At 41.9% G+C, this 9965-nt stretch overlaps 1 protein-coding gene across 1 annotated transcript in view; it reads right to left on the reverse strand.

Annotated features, from left to right (window-relative positions):
• The window catches only part of atp10a (ATPase phospholipid transporting 10A), an 82195-nt gene that overhangs the window by 24231 nt on the left and 47999 nt on the right, over positions 1-9965 (reverse strand). Inside the window, exons 11-14 of the mRNA XM_014028519.1 lie at positions 5272-5375; positions 4698-4824; positions 4389-4573; positions 3716-4073 (exon numbers count right to left, since the gene is read on the reverse strand). Of these exons, the coding sequence (XP_013883973.1) occupies positions 3716-4073; positions 4389-4573; positions 4698-4824; positions 5272-5375 (774 nt within the window). The remainder of the gene's footprint in view (positions 1-3715; positions 4074-4388; positions 4574-4697; positions 4825-5271; positions 5376-9965) is intronic.

Consider the following 9965-nt stretch of genomic DNA (forward strand, 5'->3'; position numbering starts at 1 on the left):
TTTGATCAAACTGCCAGTTAAGTAACACATGCAACCAGACTTGGACTTGAGGTCAAGAGACTTGAGACGTGACTTGGATTTTTGGTCAAAGACTTGGACTTGATTTGGACTTGCAAAAAAGATTTGCGCACATCTCTGGCACTGAGCCTCGATAGGAACTGGGACTAACTTTTCGATTTTCCCGGAATTTTTCAACATTTTAAATTTAGATTCTTAGTTTCCATGCTCAGTCAACTGACCAGAAGAAGAAGCTGCTGAAAACCATCAAAGAAAACGTGGCAGGTTGTGTGCGCACAAATGGAAAGTGTTTGGCGGCGATCCAAAGTGTGACTTAACTTTATTAAAAGAATAAGATTATACAGTATCATGCAAAGAAGGGCCACATGACCAACATGATTAAACACCACTCAGGGTTCTGTCTTTGACGCTGTGCGAGCCTCCAATGACACTTCAAGGTAATTAAAGCAATACAGTTCATCTAATACCAACATCGAGGCAGCTAAGTTATAGATCCAAAACTGTAAGATCAGCTCAGTAAYATGTTTAAGTACCTGCAGCATCAGACACTGAATGGGTCAATGTGTTTTCATGAGATTTTTAAAAATAAAGATCTCTTAACCATTTAAGTGTACASTGTAAATAATGTCCATCTATCCAAGTCTTACAATCTTATACCCAGACTAAAAGTATTTTTGATCCCGTTATGAGATGTACTAAACAAGAGCAGAATGTGTTGGATTATGGATACTGTTAGTATGGAAATTTTCCTTATTTCAAGAAGTTTTAATTCACAGACAGATTATTTAATTTTTTTCACCCCGACTGAGTTGATCTGGATGATACACTAGTTACGAGCTACAAGACAAGTCATAGGAGTTAACCTGAAGTCACCTTCTGCAGTTCAGAGAAGCTACATTAAGGAAAAGTACCACTTTGGTACAGAGTGAAGCTCCTTTTTTATCATGGCACACAGTGAAAAGATAAGCAGAAGGAGACACAAAAACACTCTTTCAGATGAGAGTAGTGATTGCCTGTGACTCATGTATTATTGGTCTGATTGTTCACACTCATTCCTGACATCAGTACTGTGAAGGTTTAACAGTAGGGACAGCAGCAGCGTAACCAACACTTCAGGTGCTGCCTGAGATCACTTCAGGCAACATTTCTCTAGAAATTACTGTGTCCTGCTGACGGTGGTGTAAAGGTTTCAATTATAGTGTTGGGATGAACTGCTCTGAAACGTCAAAGATTGGAGTTGTTTGAAGTTGGCAAAATCTGTTCTGGAAGTGAGTTTGCTCAAACAAGCCACCTCATCAGCAGTGGCGGGCACCAGTCCCCTAAAATGCAAAAGTGCTCATTTCGGATCTAAATTTCTTGTTTGCCCTTTAGGGGTTGCATTTTTTTCAAACAATGTGCAGAATTGCTCTTTTTAATTTTAAAACTGAATAGCTCTAATCTAAACTTTTCATTGAGTTTTGATCGTCATTATTTTCAACAGCGGAGGAAGAAAGCCGTCTAAACTCACAACGATGCAGTACCATTTATTTCATCCAATTTTGATCATCATTATCTTCAACAGTGAAGCAGGGAGGAAGCCATCTCTGGTCAATACAATGATAACCCATTGTAGGAAAATGGCACAGAGCTATGTATTCTGGCTGACTGTCCTTGTGGGTGATGGTTTTCATTTAAGAGAGAGAGTTCCCACAATTCTTTGTGTTTACGTGGCAGAAGCAATTGGAGCTACGTCACTGGGMGACACTCCCAGTCCTAGCCCTTCTCCACCTGCTGCAGTTCTGATCTGCGGTTTGGCCCGACATTTGTCTTCCAGGTTCCAACCACACAGAACCACAATCAGCTTTGCAGTTTGTACCTCCTCTCCAATGGTTCCGGGCAGAAGGCCTTTTTTTTAACACAACAGTGTATTGGACGTCTGCCCATAATCGCACACACAGTGAGGGACACTTCGTGGGTGTGTTTGTTCATGAGCAACATAGTGATGAGAAAGTCCAAAGCAGTTTTTTTTCATGTTATTTTGTTTAAAAAGATTTTTTGTCTGAAGCCAGTTGTTAAAAGAGCTAGAACAGCAGCTGGTTTGATCCTATTGAACGTGATCTGATGTTCACGTCACGTCTTTTTTCCGTCACCACCGTTAGCAGAAAAAATATACAGTATGGCTGTGTCCAAAACGACAGGACGGGTCCTCCGGAGGACCCAGACTCCCCGGTCTCGGCAGGCCAGGTCCTTGGTAGACCGGGAAGACCGGRAAAAAAGAGGCTGTGGATTTGGACGGTCTAGCCTCCCCTCCTTACCCCGGCGTACGTCTTGTCACCTAGCAACTGTGACGACGCTARACAAGCAAACTTAAATCAAAACTAGAAAAATATCAACACATTAGCATTATTAATATCACAAAACTATGAAATTAACTTAAAGGTATCATTTGAAGAACTAATTGACCTGCTGTAAGTTCATGTTTATTTCGCGTTTTTTATGATGAAAAAATAATATATAAAAACATGTCCATACAAATGATAAAAGTATTAGAATTACAACCGCTAWTTTTTTTTTATTTTTAAATCACCATATTTTTATTTAAAACGTATTCTTTTCTCTCGCTTCGTCCGCCATTACTAGCTTAAAAAAATCTCCGGTCGGGCCGCAATGCATTCTGGGATATGCTGGGCCGGGAAGGATCCATCGGACCTGTCCTTCGATTCGGGGAAAAAGAAGGACGTATTTGTCGGACGCATCGGAGGAGTCTTCCGTTTTGGACGTCCTTCGTCGCGGCGCTGTGACGTATGCGGCCGACAAATTCGACCTTCGGAGGACCCGTCCTGCCGTTTTGGACACAGCCTATATAACTAAATTAAAAAATTGTTTTTCCTCTGCGGACTCTTCACCCAACAACACTGATCGTTGGGTGAAAGAAAAAAAAATCCAGCCATCATCATTGTTGTTTATGTATTTATACTGTACGAGCTTTGGAAGATATTATGATAATTTATGGCCCGCTGTATCTTCAGTCACCAACCCGCTGTCTCACCTCGTATTGAAGCACAAGCCAAGCTACAAACACAGAGAACAGTTTAAATTCATGCTTATTTTGAAGTGAAGACAGTTTCCTATTCTCCGTCCTGTACCCAGAATGCATCGCTTCAGCTCTCCAATAAACAAGTTAAAAATTATTAATATATCTGCATGCTTTCTTACCAAAGCCCCACCATAAACATAAGAAAACGACCTAGAAGTACCAGAATTTGCAATCCCCAACTGTTTATTTAACAACATGAGTCAAAAGTATGTTTCAACAAATCACCTCCCCAAACAGCGGTGTCACGTGCAATGCTATATAAATAAACTGTTCCTCAAGAATGGCTCGTTATCACTGGAATATAATCTTGTGAACACTGAGTCAGTTTTGCGCTTTAGATTTAGCTTCTGAAAAGTTTTATTGGGCATACGTGCTTTAGAGCTTGCGGATCTAAATAATTTTGCAAGCGCTTTAGAATTTGTGCAACTAACTTTTGAATTAGCGCTGCCCACCCATCAGTATAGTTCATTAGTTATCATTGATATTAAAAGGCACAAGAATAAACACTTTTTATTTGGTTAGACCGGTTATTGTTTTATTTATTAAATTGTGAGGATCTCGTGCAAATAAAGCCTGGCTTCATTGAAACCTAAATGTGTGTTGTGGCTTCCTAGTGCTTACCTATGGCCAGGGTCATGACCTTCAGCTTGTTCCGCACCAGCTTGACCACCATGCTCTTCTGCAGCGGCGTGGAGCGGCAGCACAGGACCGAGCGGCAGCTCCGAGCCACAGCCAGAAACTTATCCTCCAAGCTCTTGTCCAGGGCATAGGCCAAGGTGCGCCCATCAATCACCAGGCCCAGCCGGTGCACCAAGAAGGGAGCGGTGTGGGAGGATGAGGAGGACGGAGAGGAGGGGGGGTACATTTCAAAGGRGGGAAAGTTGGTCTGGAAGGCCTTGGTGGATGGGACTCCCGAGCTGCAGAGGAATTTGGCCTGGATGTAGTGTAAACTCTCCTCCAGCAGCAGCGCACATGACTCCTGGTACAGATAAAAAGGTACAGAGTGGGGGGAGGGGGGTCAGCATCAGGACACGATGACATCAGTTTATACTGTCTGAACAGCATAACAAAACATTTCAGAGCTAAACAGTGTCCGCTTAAACAAATATTTGTATTATTTTTTATTATTTAGTACATTCTTGTCATTAATTCTCTGTATTTATTGTATCAGATGAACCATGTGATGTTTAACTTTTATTTTGTATATCATGAAGCTGCTTTTCAAATGTCTTTTACTCCGACTATGAGGACCTAGATGGACACGGGTGAGGAGGTTCTGTGAGCTGCAGATCACCTGAGAGTCAGCATTCAGAGTCAGCATCTCCTCCTCGGGGTCCAGCAGTTTGCAGGCGTACGCAATGTTGACGGCCGTTTCCTGTTTGTCTCCTGTTAGCACCCATATCTGCAGGCCGGCCTTCCGCAGCGAAGCGATCGTTTCAGGGACGCCGTCCTGCAGCCGGTCCTCGATGCCAGTTGCTCCTGTGGGTCAGAGAACACAATTTAAATCCAGTATAAAGATATCTGATAAAGTAGAATCAAAGGAAAGTACTGTAAAATGTTCTGATGTATGAATAAACTCCAGTAATTTAAATGATTAAGTTACCCAAAAGATGAAGGTTTGTCTCCAGTCTCAAGGCCGACTCAAAGAGCAGCTCCTCCCTCCCCTGAATGGCCGTCTCTGCCTGTAAGTGACGCTGCAGCCAGCAGGCATACTCCTCTTTGCTCAAAACCTGACACATAAACACAAAAGTTTGCACGCACACAATTAAAGCTTCATCTGTTTGAGTGCTGAAGGGAGGGGAGGGGAAAAAAACTAACAGTAGGGCAGATTCTTCCTCCACAGCAAAGGAAGACAACAGAATGTGAGACCCTGACAAGGTGTTTTATCACTTGGCTTCGGTGACGATCTGCGCACAAGCTGGAATATAACAAGTCTAGCTTGTGAGAGCATAAATTAACAGCCTGGGAAAAGAGGCACAGATTGCAGCTGAGTCACGGAGAATGTTACTTTTGGACAAGCTGCTCCATGTGATCATCTGTGCCGGGCTACAAACGCAGCCTGCCAAAAACAAGAAAAAAAAAGAGAGATATTCTCTCTCCATTGGGCTCTGAAGTCGTTTAATGAGAGAAGGCAMTTGTTCAGCACTTCAGAGGTTTCCAGATAACTTCCTGTTTACCTTTTTTGCGATGCACAGTGTACGAAGGCCATCTGCAGCATACAGGTTCAGGTAGTTCTGGGTCCTGCAGACTATCTTCTTCTGGCGTTTCCCTTTAGAGCTGCCTAAGAAAACATAAAATCAAGATAGAGGGGTGAAGATGGAAAATTCTTGAGAATTTGCACGAAATTTGCCACTTTAGCACCAAACGGCTTCAACAGAAACATGAACATCACCCGTCCTTACACCAGACACACTGAATCTAAATATATTTTAACACATCTTCAAGCTCCATTAARCTGGCAGAAAGATTTCCAGCTCATCTTACAAATATAATCAGTCACAGTGGTGGGCACAGTTCCCCTAAAGCACTAATAGGGGAACTAATTTCCTGATTAGTGCTTTAGCGCTTTTGCTAATTTTAAAATTTATTAGTGGATTAGCACTTGCTGAATTTATAGGCTGAATTTAGAAGCACTAACTGAGGTCTATAAATGTTATTGATCACTGTTATTGTTATTGCTAAGTCTTAATAGAGCAACATGGCAACATGTTTGTTCATGTTTGTTTCTTCAACGTTTATTGAAGGATTTTTCATGGGTCACCTGTGTTATTTTTGTGCTTTAGAATTAGCTTTTGCTAAAACTTTCATTGCTTTAGAATTAGGGGACCTAAATATTTGAGTTAGTGTTTTAGGGCTAGTGGAACTAATTTTTAGATTAGTGCTGCCCRCCACTGATCAATCGATTTCAATTATTTGACCAAACAAACATAATGTTGCTGAATCTGAGATGCTTAAGGTGTTAAGTATGGTGTTTTGGTAATACAGAGCTGCTGAGGGTCCTCTCTCTGGCAGGGGGGACAGTCACAAACAGATTGGCTTTATGGGTCTCCTAACACAGAAGCACAAGCCAGCCCACTTGACCGTCAGCCATGTAATCTCATTTATAACACCACAGCTCGGCAGGCACACAAATGCTGGCATCACTGCGGCAAATAATTTTTACTAAACACGTAAAATAATTTAAAACACCAAATGTTCTCCTCTGCAGGATGAATGTTACTCTTTGATCGATTTAGGCCACGTGAGAAGGCAAGCATGGTGAGAAAAGATATTGATGCAGTTAGAGGACACATGGAGGTAGATGAAGTGAGGACAGAGTGAGACTGAGGAGGATGACTCGATGTGGCGACCCYTGAGGAGAGAACAGCTGAAAGAAAAAGATGAAAATGAGAAACGTGATTCTGAACTACCAGGAGCAGYAACAATGGGTTAAAGAAAGAGGACAGTTCTGTCAGACTATAAGAGCGTCTCTTGGTCCTTTCAGATTTTAATTTTCTTTTGATGAAGTCATTCTATTGTTAACTTTGACGTATGCTTGAGGCAGAGGTTGCTCTACATTTTGCTGTCTGCCATTTTGACTGACAAAAAGTTCTGTCAATTTATTTTTACCATCACTTTATTTAAAAAAAAAACAATTAAGTATTCAATTGCATTTATTTTCATTCAATTTAGTATTCGGTCTGAACAAGCTGAACAGATAATCTACCTAAACCAGATGAACACATGTAACCTTTTCTCAGCAGTTAAAAAAAAAAAAAAAAAAAAACAGTGACTGTCCCAATAACTTCATCTAAACAATGAAATTGATTGCACTTAAAATACGAACAGATCACCTGCTGTGGCCTGAACCCACAGTCTCACATCTTCATCCTGATCTGCATGGACCTGAATTGCACACCTGCTCATGTGTAATCAAATGTGTCAAGGGGGYTTGCTGCAGTGGCTACTGTCATGAGGTTTTGAACTTTTGTCTCAGACAGAAAACGTCTCATCGCTGTCTTCATGTTGTTTCAGACGCTCTCTGCTGCCACCCTTTTTTCCATTTCTTTTATCAACACTATCGTTATTGTTTTTTTTTGTAAGAAACTTCGGACACTCAGCTACGTAACATTCTTCTGAGTGAAGCCAATGAGGTCATGCATCAGGTGAGAAAGCAGCTAACTAATTTGTTAATTCATTACCAAGTGGTCAGGGGAATTAATTGCAATYGGTCAATGATTGATGGTCTTCAGATTGTGTTGTCACCATTTTAAAAACTGGTCAAACATTTAGTTAACATGACCCCTGGCTTGAGGTCATTATGCTGAAAAAGAAAGGTCTTCCCTTTTATATAAAAATAAATAAAGAAATAAAGAAAAAGAAAAGAGTTGAGTAGGTCCTCTGGACAAGTTATTCTTTGTTGAAAAAACATTCTCTCTCTTCAACAAGAGACTTCTTCAGTCTGAGGAGTTACAGCTAAACTGAGCCTGATGCTACGTTCACACCAAATGCATTTTGAGCTGCAGGAGAAGCCAGTTTACACGCAAAGTCTATGGCGGACACGCCTCCAGCGGTCGTCCGTCGCGTCACGTACGTTTTGGGCGGCGCGCAAGGAAGGCAGAAGGGGCRGCAGAGCATTTTCCGCGCAAGCGGTGCTGCAGAAGCAGCTGCCACCAGAGTTAAAAGATCTGAACTTTTCGCCGCTCGACATGTCTTGACAACCAATCAGAGAGACTCATTCTTCCATGTGACAGTTTCCTGAATGTTGCCCACTAAACCAAAACAGACGGACAAGAGATCTTTACCTGAAATAGACCCATCTGCAGTTGGATTTTCTGGCAGGATATATCAGTACTGATGTGGGTCAGCTGGTCAGGAGAAAAAAACAAAGGTCCGTCAACTGGCAGCTTCTGGAGTGGCGAAACTAACCGAACTAATCGCCTCTAAATCATCTGGTGAGTTAATTATCTGCTGTGCGCAACATTCGCTTGCTCTTTAGTAAATAAATCAAAGCCATTTTCTTTATTTTTATCTTTATTTCAACCGCTGAGGACAGACCGGAAAAACCCAAGACGCTCCTCCCTCTTCAGATGCACGTCTGGTCTGTGTCCCAGTCTGAACATAGTGCGTCCAACTTGAGGCGTTTTGTGCTTTTTGGCCGCTCAAAACGCGTTCGGTGTGAACGTACCATTATTATATAAACATGCCTCCACATGCTGGATAAACAAGTTAAACAATGACTATCAAAACTCTTTGTTTACATGCAAAAAAGGACACTATGACACTAACCATCAGCCTAACGACTGATAGTTAGTGTCATATTGTTCACAGAGGGCCCAGTCATACTTGAAATAACAGCATTGTAATGGGGGACAACTGGATATGGAGACATCCCCCTGTTTAATGACAGTTTCTTTTCACAAAAAATTCTTCCTTTAATCCTCTCTCAAACCAGTGCTCCTCTCTATCAAGGATGAGAACATCTTCATTCCTGAAAGAGTGACTGCTGGCCTGTAAATGAGTGTAAACTGCAGAGTCCTGGGGCCTCATGTACAAAGACTTGCGTGGACTTCTTACTGAAACGTGGCGTACGGTATCAAACCATGCGTACGCCGGAATCCACGCAGATTTCTTTTGTACATCACAATTAACGTGGAACTGAGCGCAGGTAAGACACCTCCACTGACAAGCCTTCATTAACATATGTTAAACAGATGCAAATTACATCCTGCATGTGTGAAGGACATGTTTGTTTGGTCCCTGCATGATCAGAAAGGATTTCTAGATTCAGGAAAATAATGAATTTAATATAATGTGAGTGAGAAAAAAATACCCTAAGTAAGAATAGGAATAAAATATGTTTATCACGCAAAGAACGAGTGATTGTGTGTCGGTGTTGTGTGTGTGCGCGTACGCTGCTGTGTTGTGCAACCGGCATCCATCCATTCCGAGTCTGAAAATATTAACTTTGTGCACGAGTTTATTACCATAATTACTGGAAACACTGAGGAACTTAGATGTTTGGTAGAACATAGCTCTTTGTTTATTTCATAGCTGATATGAAGAAACGAGTCTCTGCATCTCAGTGGGGAGCTCACATGATGTGACATGATGGAGAGTCCACACAGTCTGTCTGTCAAACTTTTGCTCTCCTACTTACAGCATTTTCACAAGTTGTAAAGTGTACTTCCACGTGTCATTTTGGAGAAATCCCCAACAACGTAAACGCCAAGTATGAAACACCTCCACTGCCGGGGAGAGTGCGTGCTCCAGAGGGCGACCATAACTCAGCCTTTAGAATCATATGGATGAGACGATTCTATTGGGCATGAGTCCAGGGGTCGGATTTATAAAACTGGCGTACACACAATTTGAGCCCAGAAACTTGCGTACTCCACTTTTCACGCCAAGGTTGTGATTTATAAAATCCAAACTTGACGTGAAAATGTGCGGTGCCTCAGCCAGCTCTGACCCATGCGTACACTCATTTTGGAGACGTGAAACTGCGACACAGATGGTGAAGTGAAGAATTAGAGCCACACTGTGTAATGATCAGTCAGATATTTCATTTACCTTCATAATCAGACTTAGATTTTTAATCAACTTTATCATCAGCTTTCTTAGCAGTATTATTTATGCTTCTGCTGCCGAGCCATGAGGACCTTTGAAATAAAAAACTTAAATCTTAAATAAAAGTTCACGCATCCATTCATCTCCTTCCTCCTCCTCCTCACGACCCTGACCCACAGACCCCTCCCCGACAAAAGTCATTTCAATAGCACCACAGCAAAAATCACGCTTTGGGTACACGCACCCACCCTCACCAGTGTGGATATTATAAAAAGTTCACTTTTTAAAAAATGCATTTGTCTCGCGGGGGTGGGGTTGGGGG

This window comes from Austrofundulus limnaeus, unplaced genomic scaffold (assembly GCF_001266775.1).
Source record: "Austrofundulus limnaeus strain Quisiro unplaced genomic scaffold, Austrofundulus_limnaeus-1.0 Scaffold775, whole genome shotgun sequence".
Lineage (NCBI taxonomy): Eukaryota > Metazoa > Chordata > Actinopteri > Cyprinodontiformes > Rivulidae > Austrofundulus > Austrofundulus limnaeus.